The 25,119-nt window shown below is 38.6% G+C and overlaps 1 protein-coding gene across 1 annotated transcript in view; it reads right to left on the bottom strand.

Moving 5' to 3' along the window:
* MRPS24 (mitochondrial ribosomal protein S24) overlaps positions 1 to 24,310 on the bottom strand; it is a 238,834-nt gene extending 214,524 nt beyond the window's left edge. The window contains exons 1-2 of the mRNA XM_044084257.1: positions 24,208 to 24,310; positions 15,324 to 15,401 (exon numbers count right to left, since the gene is read on the bottom strand). Of these exons, the coding sequence (XP_043940192.1) occupies positions 15,324 to 15,401; positions 24,208 to 24,246 (117 nt within the window). The 5' untranslated portion in view covers positions 24,247 to 24,310. The remainder of the gene's footprint in view (positions 1 to 15,323; positions 15,402 to 24,207) is intronic.
* Positions 24,311 to 25,119: the final 809 nt, after the last annotated feature.

Below are 25,119 nucleotides of genomic sequence, written 5' to 3'. Positions count from 1 at the left end.
ATAAATACAATTGAGTATTTTATGATGATGCAAAAGTAAAAAGAAGTAGGTAAAAACACAAGTACAGTAAAAGCAGATGAAATTTTTTTTTTTTTTTTCTCTGAACAAGTGCTGAGATCAAAGAAACAGATTTGAGTGCTGAAACTAGAAAACTCGCTAGTTATAAGAAATAAGCAAGCTAGAAGGCTTCCCTCAAACACAGAAGGGCTTGGGGGCTCAGAAGCCTACAAATAGTCTGTACCACTTAACAAGAAAGGCAGGAAATAAGCTTAATTTTTTTTTTTTTTTTCTATTTCCCAGATGCTCTCTTTGTACACAGTAGGAATGCCTGAAATCAGAATATGATCTCACTGCACTCAGTTGAGTGAGCAAATGAGATGGGCCCAGAGGCAGGCTGAGGGGCGGGCAGTTTCAATGCCACTAAGATTAACACCAAAACAAAAACCGGGTGGGTGGGAATAACTGAAGAGCAGAATAACTTCAGATAAAAATTCCTTCAACACTCCTTCATACACAGTTTAAATCAATTTAAATACTGTATTTTAAAAAAAAAAGTGCAGAAAAAGGTACTTAAATTCTCTTATACGTCCAGTTGAATATAACCAAGTTTTTAGCTGGCCAAGCTGAAGTTTTAAAGCAGGAATTATTTCACAACAATAACTGTCACATTACAGTCAAATGGGCAACAGAAACACACATACAAAAAACACATGCATTAAACTTGGTGTTAGTGGTATTGAGAATGACACATTAGGAAAACATTTCCAAACTGTTCGTCCAGAAAAGTTTACACAAGACAAAAATTTGTGAAAAAGTCAGCCAACTCTGGAGAAATACCCACTACTAGTCCCAATAGTAAAGGAAAGGGGGGGGGTCTATGAAGGATTATGGCACCATCCTTAGTATATCTTACGGCAGTATCAGTAAAAGATGTGATGGCCGTTATCCAAGGTGAAGCATTAATCATCACGAGCAGTTTCTGTGTAACGGAGAAGAAAATTAAATGAACCCTCAACACTAATGAAAGACATCCTATATTTCTGGTTAAAATCTGTGATATTCCTATTGCTTAATAAAGACAACCATTAAAATTTTACTTGGGACAAAAGGCACTCGTGTGCTTGTACTGTATGTGGTGGAAAGAAGTTTGCCCACTAAAAATCAGCCTGTAGTATGTGTACAGCACCCAAGTACACTTTCAACAGACGATCTCTGTGTACATGCAAAAAAAAAAAAAAAAAAAAAAAAAAAAAAAGCTATGTTAAACAAGTCAAACCCAGGCCACTTAAAATGGGCCACTTCATTCACAGCACCACTTTAACCTGCTGCATTACAACTATTAGTTCCCAAACTACTACATACAAATAAACCTAAAACGTTCTTCATTAGATCACTAGTGCAGTAACGTGTGCAATATGGGATATCTTGCCAAGAATAAGCCTACCTCCAAAAGCTTTTTAGAGCACTTTCCATGTGTAGCCACTGCCTGCATCAGAAAGTAGAAAATAAAGGGCAGCTACAGTGCCAAACGTTAGAACTTTATCATCACCATAGTGTACAGTGTGTTTCAGCATGTTTGAGGTCCATGTTCAGTCCACTATATATATTTTTTTTTCTTTTTTTGCAGGGGGCTCACTGAACTCCCCAGAATTATATATATCAAATGCAAGGGTGCACGACATTGGAGAAAAAGGCAATCTCCACTTTCAACAAAAGTTTTTTCAGTTTCTTTACATTCACTGAAACGACAAACTGGCATGCTCCCACTATGTTTTCAGTTGTGTTTTCTCTCTTGCTTAATCTATTCTCCCCTAAGAACTGGCTGGCACTTCTGCCTTTTTGTTAGGGGCTTGTGCTACTTGCTCTTCCAATGTTGTGTGATTTCCTTCCAAGGCTTCCTCACTTTTAGGGACTCCTCTTCTGGCTTTAAAAAGAACATGGTCCCAAGTAAATCGTTTCATGCCTTATAAGGGGGTTGGAGGTTGGCATAATGGTTAAAGTGTACACCTTACATATAAAAGGTGCACTGTTTGATTCTTAAATGGGAAATTGGCTAAATTTAAAATGGCACACAAGGGCAGTTAGTCTAGTACTAACCTACGAGCCTCTCTGGTACACAGGGCAAGACATGTTACTAAGGAATCTTCTGTGCCTCAGTCACTGCTAAATGACTCTGCTGTGGCCATGAGGTGTTCTTCGGACCATTCATATTCATTTCTTGGCCCCTCTGGTGCTACTTCTAGGGATGCCACTAAGGACAAGGTGGCTTTCAACCCTCTGCAGCTGTTCAGTTACCCTTGTTAGGACAAGGTGAACACACTCAAGCTGGAACATGCAGACACTCCTCTTACACTCTGCTGAAATACATTTTTCCTGTGGTAGGGACTGCTCATGTGGCCATATCTTGTTGTAAGGTCTCCTAGAAAAAAGGAAATATAACATGAAGCATCATTCTACCCCACTATTTCTAGAGAGGACTGATTATACATGGCTAAGAGTTTATTTTCGGCATTTCAATTTTTGGCACAGATTTGCCCCCTCCTGTAAAACAAAAGAAATTGGTTCCCCTTTCCGATACTGATCAAAGGATCAGTATTTACAAAAGAATTTGGCCATCCTGGGCTTCTTCCCATGCCCAAGGAGATTCTGACATTGAAACCATTCCTTGGAGTCACCTGTAGGAGTGTTACCTTCTTTGGATACTTTCACCAAAATGATAGACTTGTTTTACTGAGAACAAAACAGATATTTCAGACTCTTAGATGCGATAGTGTGACTTACTGCAAGAAACCCTTCATCTGCCAGCTACTATTCTTCTTGCTTTACCTGCCCTAGAGGATGTACTTTGGCAGCTTGAATTTTGCCTGACACAGTCTTCTCTTCCCAGGAAGCATGATAGAAAGCACAATAGATTATATAAGGTTTCAAAGTCACAGATATCATTTTACTAATCCTAGAGCAGATCTAGCAGTGGTCATCTTGCCCAAATCCACTTTTAAAACTCATCACAGTTGCTAATCCAGTGCCCTCTAACAGACTGGATAGAACACCGGTGGTCAGATTTAGGCTTCTTCCACCGTAACCTTTGAAAATGTCACATTCATTTGTTTAGGATTCTCCAAACCTATATTCAAGAAAAGCAGAAATTAGTTGCATTAGTGCTGGCCTTCCTGCCTCAGAGGTTAAGGCCTCTGTCTGAACATCTGTGTTCTGTTTCTCAGGTGACAATGCATAAATGTTCATATGATGCAGCGGACGCCATATCTAGGATGGTTGCTATGGGCTCTGTCCTAAGAAGTTAACACCTGGTTACATTCTCAAACATTTCTTTACTCTTATTAGGTCGAAATTCTTAATGCCCTTTTGGATAAAAATGCAATGTTTGGCCCTTCCTCCACAGAGATTCTAAAACGTATCTTATTTATTTTTACATTTGTTAACCGGGTTAGTCTGTCTGGGTTCTTAGAAACCTTTTTTCAGCAGAGACTCGAGGACAAAAGCTCCCCAAAAAAGTTTAAGTAAACAAAGATAAACACAGATCACATTTTAAGTAAACATACTTCTGAAGTAATTACATAACATGCAATAAAGGAATATATAGAATGGCTAGAAATACAATACATACATGGAATTGTTCATGTAGTATGGCAAGAAACTAAGCAGAAATATGGTAAGACTAAGGTCAATACATTACTGATTTAATGAATGCTGAAAATGAATCCAAGGGGTTACCAGATTTTCCAGCCCTTCTTTCTCCTACTACAAGTGCCTTGTTCAGATCACAGTCTAGGTCCAGCCAAAAAACTGCCACAAAGCAAGTTTACAGGAAGCAATGGCAAGGTAGATCCAGAAATAATGACCCTACTTCATGGGCCCAATGTCAACTTCAAAAAAATAGACAGACTATGTCTCCATTACCCTTGTTCCTTCCCACATGGGCAATCCTGTGATGCTGTCCCAAATTCCGGACATTCACTATCTTCTTTAGCAATGTATAACATTAAATTCCTGCATACCAAGCATCATTTGCTAAGGTTACCATTGGTAGTGGGAGTCTCTTCCTTTTTTTCAGGGAATTCCAGCTCACCCTCTCTCCATTACTATTTCATCTTCCTTACTATTCTCAATCAAACGTTGGATTCACAGTGTCAATGAATATGCCCCCACTTGAAAGAAGTCGAGGTTTTTGTTCAAGAATGTTTCTGGTGATGATGCCAGGAGGTTCCTACAGCCATATTCTAGATCTTTCCTTTATGAGCTTTCAAAGTACCAAAATCCATAATGCTCTCCCCCTTCAGTAGGTACTGCCTCTCATTTCATCAGGTAGCTTCCTTGTAACTTTAGATTTAAAGAATACTTATCACATTCCAATCCACAAAAGTTTGACAATTTTTGTTTTTTTTCCTGTGGCTAGATCACATGTTCAATTTTGTGTTTTGCCCTTCGGGCCCTCTACTGTCCACAGGATGTTTACAAAGTGCCTTGCCCCAGTAATACCCCATTGCAGGCTGTGGGGCATTTACATTTTTCTGTATCTACATGACTACTTGATACTGGCAGTGTCCTTCAAGACTTATCAAAAATCCCTCAAGTGGGTAATGAACCTGATTTCTGATGAGAAGAAATCTTCTCTTCCCATCTCCCCTTTACAGAATCAAAATTTTGAGCTATCTTCTGGATACAGCCTTATGAGGACTTTTCTTCCCCAGGAGTAGGTGTTCTCTTATTTGAAGCAATTTCAGGAATTCTCCAAGCTATCTCTGGCATCTGCCAGGGATTAGCTTGGAATTCTGGGATACATAGCCTCTACTATTCTCATGATTCCTCTGGTGAGACTGAGGTGAATCCAGTGGCTCATCAAAACTCTCTGACCCCAACACCAGTATCCCCTGTCCTTTCAGATTACTATACCGAGATTCATCAAAAACGTTTGTAGGTGCCTCTGAGGAACCTCAGCCCAGGTCTTTCTTCTTCTTCACAGTCTACTACTCAGTCAATTACAATTAATGCTATCGATGCTTCAGACTTTGTTTGGGAGGACGGCGTCCAATGGAATAAAGGTTCAAGGCCTTTAGAACAGATACGGCAGATTGAAAACACAAATATCAAGGAAATGCTGGCATTCTGCACACACGCAATTCTTAAATAATCTCAGGACTCCAGGTCCTTTGTTAATCATCACAAACAATACCACGGTGATATGGTACATAAACAAGGAGGGATCAGATCCTACCCACTCTCCAAACAAGTTATGGCAGTCTGGGATTTAACAATTCAGCACCTTACATTCCATCAGAGCAGATTATTATGGCAGACAAGATGAAGAGAACCAGAACAGACCCTCATGAAAGGATGGTTAGCTACAGGAATTGGTCCTTTTTGGGGTTGTGGGGAGCTCCACAAATAGATCAGTTTGCCTCCAGCCAAAGGAGGCAGTTGAAGCCATTGTGTTCCAAGAAACCGTGCAGTTAGGCCTGAAAGACAGATGCAATTCCATGCTCCTAGTTAGGAATGTTCCTCTTCTCCTATGCCTTTCTCCCCTTTCATCTCATAACCAGTGTCCTGCTAAGGATTCAAACTGGCTCTCCACAGATTATAGCGTTGACCCCCTTTTGTTCTGGGCACGTATGGTCTCCCTTTTGGTTGATTGGCCAGGAACAATTTCCCCAAGCTTCCTCAAAAGATGGGGGATGTATGATATACCCCCTACCCTCAACTTCTTACTGCCTAAATGACAGACTTCCTTGCAGGCACCTTTGTCCATCATTATGCCACAGGAGTTACAGGAGGCTAACAAACTTGCTACTAGGAAATTGTATTTGGGAAAGCGGAAGAGATTTTCTATTTGGGGCCACTCTAAGAATCAGGACCCATGACTGGCCCAGATGCCTATAGTTCTTCACCAACTGTGTGAATCATTATCTGGTAGCCTTACTATTCTTCCACTAAGCTTCACCAGTTCGTCATTTCTGATAGTCTGTGCTTGGATTCCCCTTTTGAAAAAGCACAGGTGTCAGACCTGAAGTTCTTATACTGGAAATTGCATCAACTTCCGCTACACATGCATCCAAGTTACAAGCCTTAATGGTCACCCATCGCAATCTCATTTTGCGCAGGCATATGGTTTCCTTGAGAACTAACCCCTCCTTTATACCTAAAGTAGTAGCAGTGTTGTCAGTTTACTCTGAAACAAGCCATTAATCTACTGGAGATCTTTCTTAAGCCTACTACCAAGGGTGAAAGGGGTCTCCACACATTAGATATTCTTAGGCAACTCAAGTGTTTTTCTTACCTGAGTATATTAATATATTTCTATGTTTTAAATAAGATAATCAACCCAGTAATAGGTTTACATTCCATTGACTCTTATGTTAGATAACTCATGCCATTCATTACCATCATCTGCTTGTATTTATATGTTTTTTTCCAATAAAAACTAGTTCTATCACTTGCTGTTTACATTCCATTGACTCTTTTTATGTTAGATAACTCATGCCATTCATCACCATCATCTGCTTGTATTTACATGTTTTTTCCCTATAAAAACTAGTTCTATCACTTACTGTTTTATGACCATTCTGAGTATTCCTATACTTCTGATGGGTCATCATTGTAACATTCCAGCAGTCCCATCCACCCACTTTAGTTTACTCGGTTTATTTTTCAGTCTAGTCCTTTTTAGTTTTTCATATTCCTAGATCATCATTATTGTCCCTTCCATTACTGGCTTCAGAGACGTTCTCCACTTCCTGGCTATTTGCTTTTTTGCTACCATTAGTGATAGGCTTGCTAATGCCCTGACATGCCCATTCAATTTCCTCTTTCCTGCCCAGTTTAGGTCGAAATCTATTTTGTTAAGTCGTTGTTCTTTTCCCCATTACCTCTTGATAAAGGATAGTTAAATCTCTTATATCTAGCTAATAAAATGCAATTCCAAAAATGTGTACTCCCAAGTCCCCTTTACAGTTTCCATTTCATTACCAGTTCTCACTTGCTCCAGGGAACATTTTGTGTATTTTATCATGCGTGTAAAAATATTTATACAGGCACTTCCATGAATAGATCTTAAATTTTCTAGAGTAAGTGGCTGCCTTCACTGTCAGAAAACTCTCTCTCAAACTTAAATCACATACGACGGACAGAATTATACATTTATATAAATGAAAACAAACCATATTGACATCATTTTAGTTGCAAGCATTGATTATAATCTATACAGTAATTGCCACTCAAGCATTAGACAGCTCATTTAAATCCTGTTTTCTTTTAAACCTTGTTCCTCTTTTGCACATATTCTCACAATTCAGATGTAATTTACTAATCTTCTAAGGATACCAATTCCGGTTGTTTTATCTCCATTACAATATTCACTACTTCTAGTGAAGTTGTTTCAAACTTTGATTTCCATTTTCTAGTAACTGCTTTTTTTGCAGTCACCATAAAGACTCCGCAAGGCCTATGTCTAGGCAATTCTGATTCAGCATCATAGCTCAAAAAATGATTTCCTTAGTTACACAAACTTGCTCGCTCACTCAGTATCTCTGACAGAGCAGTCTGCATGGAATCTTTAAAGTCTGCCAACTCATTACACTCTTAGAAAATATGTTCCCAGTTACCTTTTTCTTCCCCATATTACCTCAAACATCTGCTGTTTAAATGAAGAAAAATTCTTTGGGGAATACATGGGTATAAAAATACCTATGTAAAACACTTCCAAGTAAATTTTTTAGATTTTGTTGCATATTTGAGAGGTATATTTGAGAGGTATACATATATCCCCTATAGTTTCTTTGTGAACTGCTTATCCAGTCTCTCTTTGATTCCTGTCTAACCTCCTTTGATTGATTCTTAGTTATAATGCAATATTTTGTACGTGCTGCTAATTATTCCTTTTTTTAACAGCAGCTTCTGTTTTAGATTTTCCTAAAAGCTCTACCAGTGTTGGTCTTTCACTTAGGATTCCCTTATTTCTTTCTCTTTGCCTTTACTCTATCAATCCTTGATAAGGAAGCCAATCTCTAGCATGCAGTCCAAATAAATTCTTGGCCTCTTCCCATTATATTACATTCCCCTCTGTAATGGTTTGCTTCCAATACTGGTGTTATTTTGCCAGTTTTCTTCAATAAATTCCAGCCCCCTCTAGCCTACTGTCTGTATCCATAATTGCAGTCATCCCTATTGGCAGAATCTCCTTTCTCCATTCCCATGTTGGCTTAGTTCTTATAATACTTTCTTCTACTTTATAAATATATTATTCTGCATGGCTGTTCTTAAGGATCTGCATCCAAAAATCCCAGTCTCTCCTTGTTTCTTGAGCTTCCCCCACTTCATAATCACCCCTTTCCATTTTGAATTATATGTTTCTGCTTGTGCTATGTATAGGGACCTTAACTGTGTAGCTCTGAAATACCCCTTCAGATATGATAATCCAAAACCACCTTGTTCAACTGTAAGAATCAGTTTATCCCACTTGAATCTTGCCATCTTTCCCTCCCAGATAAAATCCTTCATCTCTTTATTAACTGCCATCAACAACTTCTCTAAAAACATACCCGACCTGGGAACTACAAACATTTAGCTGACTGTATCTTCATATCCATATAACGGAGCTTAAAATTTCTCAGTTTTTGTATTATCTTTAATGTTTTCCCACATATCCTTCCACACCAGAAGCCTTTTTAATCCATACTAAGTACTTCATTTTATCATGCTCCCATAAATATGGATATAGCTAAACCAGTGTGTGTGTGTGTGTGTGTGTGTGTGTGTGTGGGTACATAATTTACAGCTATTGCTTTTGTTTTTCTTTCATTAATTTTGCATCCCAAAAAGATATCAAACTGCCAGACAGTGTTCCACAATACTGAAATGTCCTTTTTGTGGTTTTATCAAGTATAAAATAATACAATCTGCAAACAGATTCCGCTTTTCTTGATTGCCATTCATGAGTCTCTTATTTTCTTTGCCAATGATTCTAAATATACTGCAAATAAAGAGGAAAGAGGACACCCCTGCCTGGTTCCTCTGTTCAAACAGAAATTATCAGAGAGGAACCCACCCACTATCATTTTTGCCTCCAATCCCTAATATATCCTCCTAATTAACCTTTTATCAGGGAATGCAAAGACTTCCACTGCCCTGCTCATAAACTCCCAGCTTTCTCTGCATCAAGACCCACCAACAATAGTGGTATTTTCTTACATTCAGCTTCCCTCTGGATAATCAATGTTCTCTTAATGCTGTTAAATTTTTGCCTCCCCCTCCACAAAAACACAATGATCCATATCTATCAATTTTGGCGTCACCTCTGCCATTCCTTTAGCTATTATAGACAAACACTTTATAATCATGGTTTAGGATTGAAATTGGCCTGTATAAAGCTGGATCTGAGGAGTCTTTACTCTCCAAGTACTACAGCCACCACTGTTTTTTTCCAGAATGTTGGAGCTTCTCCTCCTCTTAAAATACTGTTAAACAAAGCCATGCACATCTTTATCAGTTTTTTCTCTTCCTAGTTTCCAAACTACCACAGCAATGCCATTTTTTCCTGGGGACTTTACTGTAAATTGGTTATACATCACCATTTTTATCTTCTCTCCTCCTATCCTAACTGCTACTAATTGAGCCTCATCTAGCATATTTAATTCTTCCATAAACATTTCCATTTTTACCTTTTCTTGGTTTCTCTGCTTTATATAGATTTTCATAAAATTTCCAAGATATTTCTAGTACCTCTACAGGACCTCTTATCTCCCTTGTTATACGCTCCTTAAGCTTGGAGATGACCCTTTCTACTTTCTGTTGCCAAAGTTCTTGTATTAAAAGTTTTTGTACTCTGGCATTATCATCAAAAAACAGTTGCTTAACAGCAATCTTTCTAAACTCATGCATATTACTGAGGTAATCCTTTAGTTTCTGCTTAGCATTCTGAAACTGCCCCCCCTTCTAGTTCTGTGAGAGTCCCCTATTCTGCAATACTTTAACATTTCTCATTCCCTCTAAATAATTCTCGTTACTTCTTAACCACCTCTCTTATTTCCACCCAGTTTTTAAACTCCACTTTAAATTTTATCCAACTCCCTGACGCACAACCTTCAATGAAGGTACGCCCATTCACGCATATCTCCACACAGAAGACGCTCTAGCTGAGAATCGAACCGGACAGCGTCATACTGTGAGGCGACAACGCTACCGCAGCACCACCACCACGACTGTTCCCAGCTAATACATTTTCTTATTCCCACCACTGACAACCACTTCAGGCAGAGTCAGGGCTCACTTTTGGAAGAGAGTAGATTCTAGAAGTATACTACGTGCAGCCACTTGATCAATGGTTCACACCTTTTCCAAACATTACAAACCGGACTCCTGCTTTAGATCCAGGGCAGGTCTTGCTGAGGCTGTTCTTCAAATGCTCCTACATTCTGAACCACCTTTCTCCCCTCATGCTCTCTAAGCTTTGCTAGTTATACCATATAGTTTAGGCTACTGCAGCAGTAATCTAACTACTAACACAGTACAGTTGTACAAGCACTTTTACAACAGTAGATGTTCAAGTAGACCAACCAATATAAGGATATCAGGATTCTGATGAGGTCTCCAGTGTGGAGACGAAAGCGCTAAGTCTGTTTTTGTCTATTTGTCCAATAAATAGTATTCAACTTGTGGAATTGTGAGCTGTTTTTGTGGAACGAACTCTTGGTTTATGGTATTTGGAGGACGACTATTGTAACTAAGCAACAAGATTTACATCAGTGTGTTACTAGTCAGTATTCAACCAATTACTGTGCTATTTAAAGGACTGGATGGAAAGTTTTTAATATTCTGATGAAGTCCCCAGTGTGGAGGGACGAAAACGCTCAATTTTTACAATTAAAGTGCATTTTTATTGCTGATATCTCAAAGATGTTCAAGTAGATCACTGTTGTAGTAGTAGCTGCTCCCACCTGCCAAGCCCCTAGATTTGCATTGTTTTTGACAAAGTGTATTCTTTACTTTCTTTACATGATATAGACTTCTGAAAACTCATGATTTCTTTTTTATTTATTGGAGCAAGAAAGCTCTAAAATCTGGTGCCACAGCCATGTTTTATTTCCGATGTTCTAATGCAGGTGGCAGCTACAGGGCATAGGAAGCACCACAAAAAGCTTTTGGAGGCAAGATGAGGGGAGGGGATCCTCTGCAGGACATTCCATATAGCTCAGGCTACTGCGGAAGTGATCTACTCAAACATCTACTATTATGGTAAGAGCGGAAAGAGCACTCGCACAACTGTACTTTTCCCAGCTTGCAAGAGAAATGGATTAGGTTATTGTTCGGCCCTGTAGTCAGTGCAAGACACAACATTAAAACTGAAAAGTCATCCCTCATTCCACATCACAGCATAATTTATAGATAAGCAGGCTCTTTCCTCCACTCTCTTGCTCAATATTTAGCATGCGGCTGTAGACAACCTACATACATCCCTGATGACCTTTTCAGCAGAAGTTAATCATACTGGCGTCACCATCAGCAAAGGAAACTAAAAACACATAGCTATCTTTTTGATCTAGTAATGAAAGAAATGCTACATATTAATTTATTCCACAAGTAAACAGGTTTTAATTGCTGGTTTTAATATTCCAACATAGTTATTTTTTCTCATATCTATTTAGGCTGGTTTCTATAAGGACAACATAAGTGGGGTGTACATAATTGGTTTCTATAAGGACAACATAAGTGGGGTGTACATAATTTCTAGATACTTGATGTCACTGTAAGAGATATTTGTGTTGTCTAATAACTTGCACTCTGTACGATTATGTTTATCCTCTAGTATCCATAACATGGATTTTCTTCTCCCAACTCTTACTTGAAGACACTGGCATTATGAAGTATAACATGTTTATGTTTCTTATCGTCAGGAATGCAAACCAGAGTTACACCAGATCGCTGTCAAAACCCAATTCCATTTAAAAGTACAAACTCATATGCAATTGTAACAATAAGATTATAACACTAATACAAAACCTCAGTACCTAATCCTAAAAATTAAACCCTAGAAGTGGAACCCGAACTCAAAAACTTCACTTCAAAACAGTATGGCAAAGTGAATCACTTCTTTACCTTCAATGCTTACCTCTCATTTTATCTCAAACTGTATCCCCTAATCCCAATCTAACACGCCATCTCTAAACCTAACTCTAAAACTGTAATCTGAACCCCCAAATTTTACTTACAATATAGTAAAATGAACAGTTTCTTCATCTACAATGGCTACATCCCATTTCACCTCAGAATCGTCGCACTTGAATTTCAAGGTTTATGCCACTTCTGCACAGTCTCTAGTTTCTAACTAGAAGAAACATGACAAACATTTCAGCATTCCTTAACAGCCTGAAATACTGGGAGGACCTAAGAGAAATAGATTAATGATAAATCAGAGCAAAATATCTATATCCAAATTAATAATGCAGATCTCCAAATAAACAGGAAATGTTTCTCTACAATCTAAAATAACAATTAATTCAACTGGTAACTACCTTGTATATAAATATCAAAACTACAGGAAACTTATTCCAAGAGAAAAGGTTACAAATTGGCTGGGCATATTTCTTAACTAAAAAAAATTACAATTACAGTGCACAATTTATAATCAATAAGAGGGGCTTTTACTTGCCAGTGAAAATGGCTCAATTTGGGATACTAGTCTCACCATACTGCGAGATACGCAGTCCTTAAGTGGATGACATTAAGCATATACATTGGGACTGCTCCAAAGAGGGCTACCTTGGATGTACTCCTCATTGAGTTCATTAGTCTGGGTATTCTGCACTCGGACTCAATGAATTTCAAACTGCAAGACAGCACATCACCACATTTTAATATATCTATGGTTCTCGCCTCTCTCAACAAATGTGGTGAAGAACTGGGTCAAATGAAATGACAAGTTAATAGGAATGGTATAACTGTAACACATTCTGAAATATCTTAAAATATCAAACAAATATATAAAACACTTCAAACGACATACTAACTTATGCAGCAATTTTGTCAAGGTAATTTCTGTCCTGTAACACATGACGGTACAAATGTTCAACGGGGTTGTTGCATTTTTGTATAATATTTATTACACAATTACTACATGTACCCGTTTAAATTTCAATGTGTATCTTTTTCATATAACTTCAATAAAAAATATTTACAAAAGGGAAAGTTTAGTCCTCAGGGTCATCAGTCTGTCAATGTGATGTGATATGGGCATATGTGGATGTGTTTGCAAAGGGGAGATACAATCCCAAACTCTCGAGCTGATAAAGTGCAGAATAAATACTGTGAGCCAAAGAACTGTACACACCGCTATTAATGCGCTCACTTTAATGCATTATTAAATATTACAGACATAAGTAACTGAACAGCTTTTGAAATTATGTAACACAACAAAATGGTCACCCACCTCTTTGTTTATTAGCAGTCTGCTATTTATATATTCAAAGGAAAGTACTAAGCTTGCTGCCACTGAGGGCCATTTTAAGACTCGCCAATTTCCCACTTTATGTTCAAATAAACCTATTCCATTTGGTTAGAGACTATCATTACCCATCCCATGGTCGATAATTATATAGTTTCCCTAATGAGAATAACTGGGATCATACCACAGCTAATCTGCAAGGACACATGCAGGGAATAAAGCATTTAGGAGCTGCCTCTGTCCGTTAGTAGTACAGGAGACAGTCCTGGGGTAAATTTTCTGTTTCCCATCCACAAATCCAAGTCGCGCTTGATGAATTTTGTTCTGTGTGGATGAGGACTTTTTCCAGAGCAGTAGTATCCTCTGCAAGATATACTTGTCCCTCCAAACCGTTCTGTTAATGTTGCCGAAGAAGTTGAGATCCCTATACCAAAGTATTAATGATGCCATTTGACTTGCTGATGTGCAGTTAATCCATCAGTATTGGTGGGTCACTATTTTTAATGTGTTGAGCGACTTAATGACACTCCTGAAGCACAGTAGTAGAGTCCAAAAGCAATAATAATGTTGTAGTGCATGAAGTGTGGTGATTACTCTCCAATATTTGGAAAAAACTCAAACCAGTTAAGTGCCAGAGTGGTGCGTGACCTGACCTTAACAAATGTTAAGCTTCCCCTGCTTATGCTATTCAGGTTAGGTCTATTGCCCAGCATTAAAATCTGCCTGTACTGATTAGCAAACGATATTGGCAGAGCAAAAGATTTGTTTCTGCCTGTTGTCCATACCCTTAATGTGTCTCTAACTTCCAAGTAAAAAAATCTTAGTTGCTAGAATAACAAGATGTGTTCACCTGCCTAATGTAAAGACTACAAACTCTGAAATTTAAATATATGTCATTATCTAGTGACTTCAATCCTAAGTGGTTTCTCTGAAAAACACAGATTTTATGAGGAACAGACCCAAAATATGAAACAATAATCTGGACGTTCTGTGAAAATCTGCACAGCAGAGAGGCATTAAATTTAGGTGCAAACTGACAGTGGATGCTTGTTAGGCAGTGTAACACTAACTGTTTTACAGTTTTGAAAGACAACAAAACATTTAGTGATTTTTTTCCACTGTAACTAATAGCACATGCAGCAGATAAAGCTCCAAGCACCACAAAGAATTACAATTGTCTCAGCGATCACAAGCCTGTATATTATACATTTCTGACATGGATGCCAAACACACAGTAAGCAGCTCAGCCAATCATATTCCACTACATTATGTAGATAACAATAGCTATGACATGTATAGTAAGCATGCTGTGCTTCACAACCAGGGGGAACTGTGTCACTGCAACATTTTGACAGATTCTCCTGAGTTTTTTTGTTAATTCCATTTCAGTGGAGGCTGTTGCCCCATTAACCCTGCACTATCCATCTTAATAAAAAAATTGGGGGGGGGGTTAAGGAAGGCTGCACCCCCCCCCCCCCATACAAATGGAATAAAAATGACCCGCTACTCTCTCTCTTAAAAATATAAATAAAAATGCCAAGTAGTTATCTATTTTACCATGAAGCCCTTAGGACTCTGTAGACCCAACAGTAGTACATTACGGAAACTGGTGAGTAAGGGAAATACTAGATCTTCTTTTAATAAATGGTCACACAATTAAATAAGTCCAACACTCTACATAACTGCCAAAAAAAAGAGTCAGTTGGAGGGCCAATGACAAAAAGCAAAATGCACACTCCTTCCAAAACAGCTCCATTAATGTAAACCATATGATAAAGCTGTTCAAAGCAAAACACAATTGCCTTATTTGATCACCAAATACATCAACTTAACTTTAAGTAAGTCAGCAGTAATAAGTTTAATGCAGCATTACCTTTAAACAGACTACTGTACTGTGAATACTCCTTATCTCTGGAGCCAACAGAACTCCTCCACATTTCCAAGATGATACCTGCAAAAAAAAAAAAAAAAAAAAAAAATGAAATAACCAAATGCCTACACACATCATCCTCCCAAACTCACTATAATCATCTCTCTCAGCCTCTTAGTGTAAGAATTCTGGGCACAGCCAAAAATAATGGGGAGACAAAGGCCTAAAAAATAGAGGCAAAATTTTAAATGTTGCACTTATAAATCTAGAAAGTTGATAAAATAGAGAGCTTTGCATCAGCATGGATTTTCTGAAGGATATGAAATCAAATGTCTCAATATATGTTGATTTCAATCCTCAATGATTTGCTGGAAAACCACACATTTTTTGAGGAGCATACAAAAACATCAAGCACAAACCTGGATATTATGTGAAAATCTGGACAGTCAGCAGTCTATGATACCCATTACAAGCTGGACGAGAAAAAGTCAGTCTCCAGACAACAATACATTAACTCTAGCCATCCCTTATTCTGAGTGAAATCAGATACCCCTTTCTTTTTATATATTTGGTAAACTAACACCCCAAAGAGAAGCTTGACATTGTCATGTCAGAAAAAGTAATGACTATTGCCTTAATTTGTTTACATATCACATTCATTAGAAGAGCTCCATGAGGAAACAAAAACACAGAACAGGTTTGACACAGTTATGTACGTACAAACAGAAGTAGCTCAATCACTAATATCACATTAATATACCCACAGTGACAACTGTGTCTAGATGGAGAAATGATGGGGTCCAAATGGAGAAATTAAAAGGAGAGTAGTATTACTGGAACTAAATTCATCCCAAAGTCCTGGTGAGTACCTTCATGTGGCGGACCCTGTTTTCACAAAATCTCACCAAGAAGACACTGATATGGTAGATTGTATTTTACATAGCATACATCATGGACAGAGGAGTATGTTAAAAATATCAAAAAAAAAGCTTGGTGCATAAGTCCCAGGAAAAAAAAATGCCCAATCCTGGTATACTGACTGGTGACAGGACTGGAAAAAATAAGTATGCAGAATCCTCAAGACACGGAAACATTCCTACAAGGGTTAGGTCAGGCTCAGGAGGAGGATGACCCCACTCTTACCGAAGGAAGCAATAGGCCAAAAAAAAAAAAAAACAGCCATAAAAACGATAGGATGGACTTACCAAGGATAAAGAAGAAATTACACATTGTTACTACCATGCAAGAAGCTATGAATTTCCAGACAGAAGACATACAAAAAGATTATGGGAGAAATCAGAGTAAAGAAAAATAATTGCACAAGAAAAATAGTAAAAAGCTTCAAATGCACGTGTGTTCATTAATACAACATATCTATGAAAAACATTACACATACAAAGAAAAGAAGCAACAGAGGGAGTGCCAAAATAAAGAACAAAACCTAGAGATGTTTGAAAGTTATAAAAAGAAATGTGGACATGGTTAAGAAAAGGGGATCTGATACAGTACAATATTTATGCAAAGGAGAAAGCTAAACTAATCAATACATAAAATGCAACTCAAAGGCAAAGGGATCCAGACATGGACAATTTCACAACACAAAAAAAAAAGATCACAAGGAGGAATGTAGAACAGATTAGTAAAGTAGAAACTAAACTAATAGCAGCTGAAGCTACAGAATACCTGTGAAGTCAGAGATTTATCGTAGACGGTCTAACATAGATTATTGTCACATCATGATACAAGTCCCCAAATTAAGGAGAAACAGGTGGAGCAGGGACATCTGAAGAAATAATATGGACATGGGAATGAAAAAGATTTAATACAGTGGAATATTTATGTAAATGAGAAAGTAAAATTCATCAATACAGAAAAGCAGCGCCAAAGATATTTTCAGAGAATCACAGGCAAAGGCATCTGAATAAGGAAAATTTCACAATAAAAAAAAAAAAGGGGGAAAAGTAGAAAAGAGGCTTAGTAATAGAGAGTTAAAGAAATAGAAACTGAAGCTATGGATTACCTGCAAAGTAAAGGATTTAGTGTAGAAAATCCAACTCAGAGAACATCACAGTATGATGTAACTTGTTCCCAAATTAAGGAGAAACAGGAGGAATGGGAAGCATCTAAACACTTGTCACAAAGATGCTCTGGAGCCTTTAGTACAAAAACAAATATAAAAGTTCAGCTGGATTTGGACTTGCACAGCAAGGGAAGACGAAGGAAAACAGTGGCAACTCTAAACACAATGCTGTGGAGTGACAGGCCAGTGAGCTCCCATTTGAAAGAGCAGTGGATGAGCCAGGATGCAGCTGAAGAGAATATGTCCAAGGAAAATGTTCTGGAACTTTCTGTAGAATACCTGCAAGATACAGCAAAGAATGGGCCCTCAGTTTAGAAGAACATGATCTAAGGGGTGAGTTGCTTGTTTTAATACAGATGGATAGACATAGTAAGGTTGATGAAAGAAATAGATTACAGAAAGTAAATAAGGCCCACAGATGAACACAGTAATTAAGACCATTAATAGAAAAACATGTGATATAACAGGAGTAAATAGGAAATATTACTGTACAGCTAAATTAATACTGGATAAAGTCTTAAGAGCAATAAGGGAAAGGAAGGGAAGAAAAAATGCCATCATGCAAGTATCGAAGTGAAAATGCTATAAAGCAATTAATACGAGATATGTCACTGTTAGAAAAGTACAGATGGAAGAGAGCAACAAAAACACTTAGAAAGACAGACATGATAAAAGCAATGTGCAGTAGCAAAACAGACCAGGATCTATCATACACTATTGCAAATAATAAACTAAAGATATTTATTAGCACAGGCAAAAAAACGTTGAAGACATGCAGATAAACATAAAGGAAAAGTACAAAATAAACAGTTCATTGATGACCCAAAATAGTTTTATACAGAATTGGGGAAAAAGCAAAAGGAATAGAACGACCAAAAAAACAAGAAATAGACATTTTGGAGAAATATTTATGAAGACCCTGTGGAACATAAAGATGCTGAATGGCTAGAATAAGTAAAAGAAACAGTAAGAAGTTCAAATGTACAGGATACAAAAATGAGATGAAGTTACTGCCAGATAAACTGAAACAAAATTAAGAAAAGCTCCTAATTGGAAAATCACAGGCCCAGATGCAGTAACAAACTTCCGGCTAAAATATTAACAACTTTACATGAACATTTAGCCTTGAGTAAAAAGTACTTATTTTCCACATCTCAAACAGACATCAACCTGGTTAACAGGAAATATGATACTCCTCCTTAACAGTACATCTACAAGCCATCCTAAAAACTGTAGACCAGTAACTTGCCTTCTGACAATGTACAAGCTATATACTGGAATTGATGCTGACAGTTTATAGTAATTTAGAAGAAAACTCAATCAGGGCAACAGAAAAAAAGGCATATTAAAGAAAGGATAACGTGATAATATGGAATTGTAAAAATGGGAAGAATCTAATTATGGCATGAATACATTACAAAAAAGCATGTGACAGCATCGCACATTCATGGATAAGGGAGTGATAACAAATGTATAATAAGATACATCCTACTTCGAACAATTACATTACAGTGACTATGAAACAGTGGCAAACTACTATGAAATGAAGTCATGACCAAGGGCAAATTAGTATCCCAGGGATAAAAATTCAAAGGGGGATATTCCCGAGTGATTCTTTGTCACCGTGTTGTTTTGTCTGGTCCTTAACCCATTAAGCTGTTTACTTAACATATTAGGTCTTGGTTATAACTTGACTCATAGAAAACATTTATTTAAAAGATTTCTCATCTACTTTTTGTGGATGACTTAAAAACTGTACAGTTCATTGGATTAGATGAAAGCACAACTGCAAGCAGTTAAAACTTTCTAGGAAAATATAAGAATTACATTTGGTCTTGATAAATGTGCAAAAGCAAAATTTAAAGCAGGAAAGTTGCAGTACCAAAAAATATCAGTTTTGGACAGGAATGCGATAAAAAAGGAACTCAAGTAGGAAAGAGTACATAAATATCTGGGAACTGATGAAGGATCAGCAATAAAACGAAGAAATGTGAATAAAACTCAGTAAGGAATACTTCAAAAGATGAAAACTAACATTGAAAATAGCTCTGACGCTTAGGAATGATGTCTAAGCTATAAACCAATTTGCTCTTCCTGTTTTAACTTACAGTTTTAGTGTAACTGACTGGCCCCAAAAAGTAGTGGATCAGTTGGGAAGAAAAACAAGAAAAATGCTTCATGCTTATAAAAATCAGTGCTTACCAAGATTATATATATCCCTCACTCTTAAGGGAGTATAGGCCTCCTTGAAACTGATTATATGTACAGATCACAGGACTACATACATACCTGCTGACCTCATCAGATCCAAACATAGTGAAAGTTTTAAAAGTCTAAGTTGACCTCCCTGTTTAGTTTATCAAAAACATTCATATGTTTTGGCAAAGGCTCTTGCCACCCCCATAGTGCCTTTTTTAGGCAAGGCTCAAATGATAAACCTACCGCTCTAGAAAACAAAAATGGAGAAAAACTAAGGGTAATACTGCTCAATGCCAGAAGTCTAAACCTCAAGATGCACGCCATCGAAGCCCTCCTCAGTATGGAGAACATCGATGTCTGTGCTGTGACTGAAACCTGGTTCAAGGCTCCTGAGAGCACCCCAGCACTATCAGGTTATACCTCATATCATGCGTTCCGGCCCCAAAATCTGGACCGAACCACAAAAGGAGGGGGAGTATCCATATTCATAAAGGATATCCACACCTCCAGGTTAGTGGCAACGCACGAAGCATCGGAGACCATCCAGGTGCAATTAACCATAGGTAAAACTGCCCTACAATTTGTAGCATGCTACAGACCACCTTCTCAAACTCAGGAAACCCACACAGCCTTCTTGAAGACACTGGAGAGTATGAATGTCTCTCCAAACACCATCATATTGGGTGACTTCAACTACCCAAACATAGACTGGGAACATTACTCAAGCCCCAACACCCTAGCCCAAAGGTTCCTGGAGTTCATAAACTCAAATGCTATGGAACAACTAGTCACCATTCCCACAAGAGGAGAAAATATACTAGACCTGATCATCACAAACATGGGGACAAAATGCTCCACACCGGAAGTATATCCCTCATTGGTGAGATCAGACCATAAATTAATCTCATTGGAGATCCACATCACGCCCCCACCCCCAGCAAAAAAGACCACAGTGAAGAACTTCTCAAAAGCAAACTTCACACTTCTTAAGACTGGAGTGGTATCCTTCAAGGCCCCCAAGCCAGTGGAAACCACAACCCACGCTGCTGAAACCCTTACAAATGCCTTCTACGAGCACCTCCAGGAATGTATGGATCAAGCAATCCCTAATAAAATCAAGACCCTTTCCACCAAAGGCAGGCGCCCGGTCTGGTGGACCCCAGCCATAAACAAACTCTACAACAAGAGGAGAAAGCTACTATATGACAGAGCATAATCCCTAAAAGGGAAGGCATCTCTGATCAATACTAGCAAAAAACTACGATCACTCATAAAATCATCCAAGGCCAACTTTGAGAGAAAAATCGCTAATGACACAAAAGACAATCATAAGGCCTTCTTTAGCTATGTTAGAAACCTGGGTGGAAACTCCCAGATATGCTCAGAATTAGTCCAAAATGATAAAAAATCACTGAACCCACAGACATTGCCAACATACTGGCAGACAGGTTCAGTGCAAATTTCTCCCCTCCCTCCCCCCAAAAGGAGAAATATCTATCCCACCAGAGTCTAGCCTCCCAAACATCTCAGATGCCCAGGTGAGAGCTGCTCTCTCTAAAGCAAAAAACACAGCATCAATGGGACCGGACGGTGTCCCCGGCTGTGTGCTACACAAACTCAATGAGGAACTAAACCCACACATAAGGCTGCTGTTTAATCTTTGCCTTACTACAGGATACGTAAGCAAAGAATGGCGTACGGCAACTGTGGTCCCACTCCACAAAGGCGGTGCTTCAACGGACCCTGGAAATTACCGCCCCATAAGCTTGACGAGCCTTGTCTGCAAAGCTATGGAGAGGATCACAATGGAACTCATAAATAAAGACAATGGGGACCTACAGACACTGGATCCTATCCAATTTGGCTTTGTCAAGGGCAGATCCTGCCTCTTGAACTTGGTCGACTTTTTCGAAACAGTCACTAAGGCCATTGATAAGGGTAAGGCAGTTCACACAGCCTACCTTGACCTAGCAAAAGCGTTCGACACGATACCCCACTCGGGCATCATAGAAAAGCTCACCAGCTTAGATGTAAACCCATATGTCACAAGATGGGTTGCAAACTGGCTCAAGGACAGAACACACAGGGTTAGAGTTGCTGGTGCCATGTCAGACTCTAAGCCGGTCTGGCGGTGTCCCACAGGGCTCAGTCCTGGACCCCTCTTGTTCGGCATTTATTTTTCTGAAGTGCAGGCAAACATAGGGGATTGTGGCTGACAAAATTTGCAGATGACTGCAAACTGGGCACCATAATTGACACTCCATCAGACACAGACATCCTCCAGAGAGGTCTCATAGAAATGGATAACTGGTGCCAGAGCCATGGCCTTAAGCTAAATGCCAAAAATGTATAGTCATACCCTTTGGGAAAAACAAGGTAACCCCTAATTACCACATAGGTGGTAATCCATTAAACACGGAAGAAGTTATCAGGGACCTGGGGACCCAAGTTGACAGTAACCTCTCTTTTGACACTCACATTGCCAAAGTGGTTAGGAAGACCTTCTACATTGCCCACCTGATCATGAAGGGATTCACATCCAGATCAGGAGAGGTCATTGTACCCCTGTACTCTTCACTTATCAGACCAATGATTGAGTACAACGCCCCATTCGGAATGTTCCTTACCCGACACCTGCAGCAGTTGGAAAGACCCCAAAAGTTCCTCACCAAAAGGATAAAGGGGCTCAAACATATGTCATACGATGCCCGACTGAAGAAACTCCAGCTCTATTCAGTCGCATACCGTCTGCTCAGAGGTGATCTGTGCCTGACATACAAGGCCATGTCCAACCTGGAATTAATGGACATGCTCCACCTCAAAAAATCCAAATCCACCAGAGCCACGAGAGCAAGAGACTTAAACCTCAACACGGATATAAATAGGACGTGCTGGAGGGACAGATTCATCACCCAGAGACTCCCTACACTATGGAACAGAATCCCAGTCCATGTGAGGCAGAGCCCCTCACTGACTCTGTTCAAGAGAAATCTTGACGAGTGGATGGGAGATCATAGGCTTACCCCGGGAATCATCTGTGTCACTGCTGGACAGAGGCACAGCAAACTAATGGGTATAGTATTCTCATCCTAAGGGGTGGTGAAAGCCACGCGCACTCTGGCTAGGTTTATAAATGCCCTAGGGCAGATAGCCTAGTATGAACCTATGAACCTATGTTAACTAGGAATGGATATCAAACCAGAAGTAGCCAAAAAAAAAAAAAAAAACAGACAGCAACTAAATGCGCAGAAAGAAAAAGAATACAAGAAGGATCAGATTGAGAAGGATAGAAATGTGAAAAAGTCATAAATATAGTGCCATGTATTGAAAACTCCTGGAACAACCTCATGTTGATCAGAATCTGACACAGGAACGGTTAAGGAGAGGTGAAGTTAAACCAAAAGAAAAAAAGGTTAATACTGGTGGCCCAGAATATTGGACTAGTAAGTACATGTTGGTCTACATCGTCCGTTGAACATGCGACAGAAACATACAAATGCAGGTTCTGTAAAATAGAACTGGAAACAGTCACTCACACATCTTATTGTGGGTGTGACACACTAATGGCAGAGGGCCTGTATACTGAAAGGCGTAATAATGTGGCAAGACTGCTGCATTGGGTATTGTGCAAACACTACATACTGAATGAAGTAGCTGAAAACATTGCAAACATGAGCCACAAAGCATTGCAGAGAATGATGTAGTTTGGATCACCCATTACCAACAGTTCAGAAAAAGAGATGTTGGGGGGAGAGATATAGTAGTCCATGAAAAAAGACAAAAGTAGCATTGATCATTTAAATTGCTATATCCATTGACTATTGCCCCTTACATACTGAGATAAAATCGTAAAAAATACCAAGATTTGCAAATAGAAACGAAAGCAATGTGGAAGAAAAATACCCCGTCACTTCCAATATAGGTATGCGCAATGGGTGTATTTAGATAAGCTACAAATACATCTAATTTTATATAAATTGCAGGGGACGCACTTTTGGCTAATATCAAAGACTGAAACAATATTCAATTCACGAACTTTAATCATACCCTGAGGAATGAGGTCCATTCTCGTCATTAGAAATCCAAAAGACTTGGATAAATTAAACCAAACGACCATTTACATTAAGCATATTGCAGTATGTCTTAATGTAAACAATAGCCAATACACTCATAAATTACTTGTGCATACAGTAACTAACATGTATGGCACTGCAATCCACGATGCTTATGTCGAACACTTTGAAAAAAGGACTATGGGTAAAAAAAGCAAAATAATAAGAGACAAAACACAACCTAATGTGGTGAGAGGATAATGCAAGACAAGCTTTATACAATGATAGAATATGAATGGGTGTTTGAGTAGGAGTACAGAAAAGGAGAAAATACTTTATCTGAATCAGATGTGGTACAAGATGCAGGAGTTTATCAAGAACAGTAAAGTCAGCAAAGGGAAATCTACTGTCTGCTTCTAAATCCTGCAGAAAACGCAATTCCACCAGAAATAACTGCCGTTTACATAAACAACAGCAATACACAATTACAGGACCATACACCAACCCAGAAAGCTACTAAACCCATAAACGTCAGTATAAAGCTATTATGCCTCACCCAAAACCGAAAACCCTTGCTCCACAAGGACGCTGCCATATTGGATCATTCTACTTATTTTCACATGAGGGGAGTTACCCTTGTAAATGGGTAATCTATCAGTGTAGTACCTTGCAGGATGCGCAGTAGCAAATCCCGCCCCAAACACGCCTCATGGACGGACAAGGCAGCAGCCGCATGAAAATTTATTTGCGGACTGTAGGGAATGTCATAAACATTGAGTACATGTAGAAACACAAGAAGCTGTGCTTATAAAATTATTAAAACAGTTATTATTACAATCATACAGAGCCCGCGTAACTCCAGCAACACTCTGAATTAAGAAATGCATCAACCATTTGCAATAAAAAACTGCAACAAGACTCTTTATTTAATGGTAGTAAAAACATTACTAAATTCATTAAAACATCAGTTAAAACACAAACCATTTGATATAAAAAAAAAGGTAAATCCGCGTAACTGCAAGAAAACTGTTTAATGACGGTAAAGACATTAACAAATTCATGTAAAACAACATTCCATGGAATGGGATAACTTGCAAATCATGCCAACTGTTATGTGAACTTAGCATGCCCTCCACTCTTTTGAGGTATCCTCTGACTGCACACCCAAAGCCGCGCAGAACTGAGCGTGAGCAACACACTGACGGAATACCGGATGTCTTCTCTCTGCGCATATATATGGGAGTTACGCAGTAACTGCCAAAATACGCCCTCCTACGGTAATGTAAAACTTAGCTATACTCTGCCATGGTGTATTAATTTAATACATAACTAAGATTTGTCTGTAAATAAAATACAATTTTCATTAATTTCTTCATTTTCAGATGACCCACTTGATTCATTGCAGAGTCATGGGAGATCGGGAGCTTATCCCTGCTTTGGCATTGCCGCTATAACAGTCTGACAATTG

Source organism: Protopterus annectens, chromosome 9.part0 (genome assembly GCF_019279795.1).
Source record: "Protopterus annectens isolate FY-2018-M chromosome 9.part0, PAN1.0, whole genome shotgun sequence".
Taxonomy (NCBI): domain Eukaryota; kingdom Metazoa; phylum Chordata; order Ceratodontiformes; family Protopteridae; genus Protopterus; species Protopterus annectens.
This window is presented reverse-complemented; position numbering and strand designations above follow the sequence as displayed.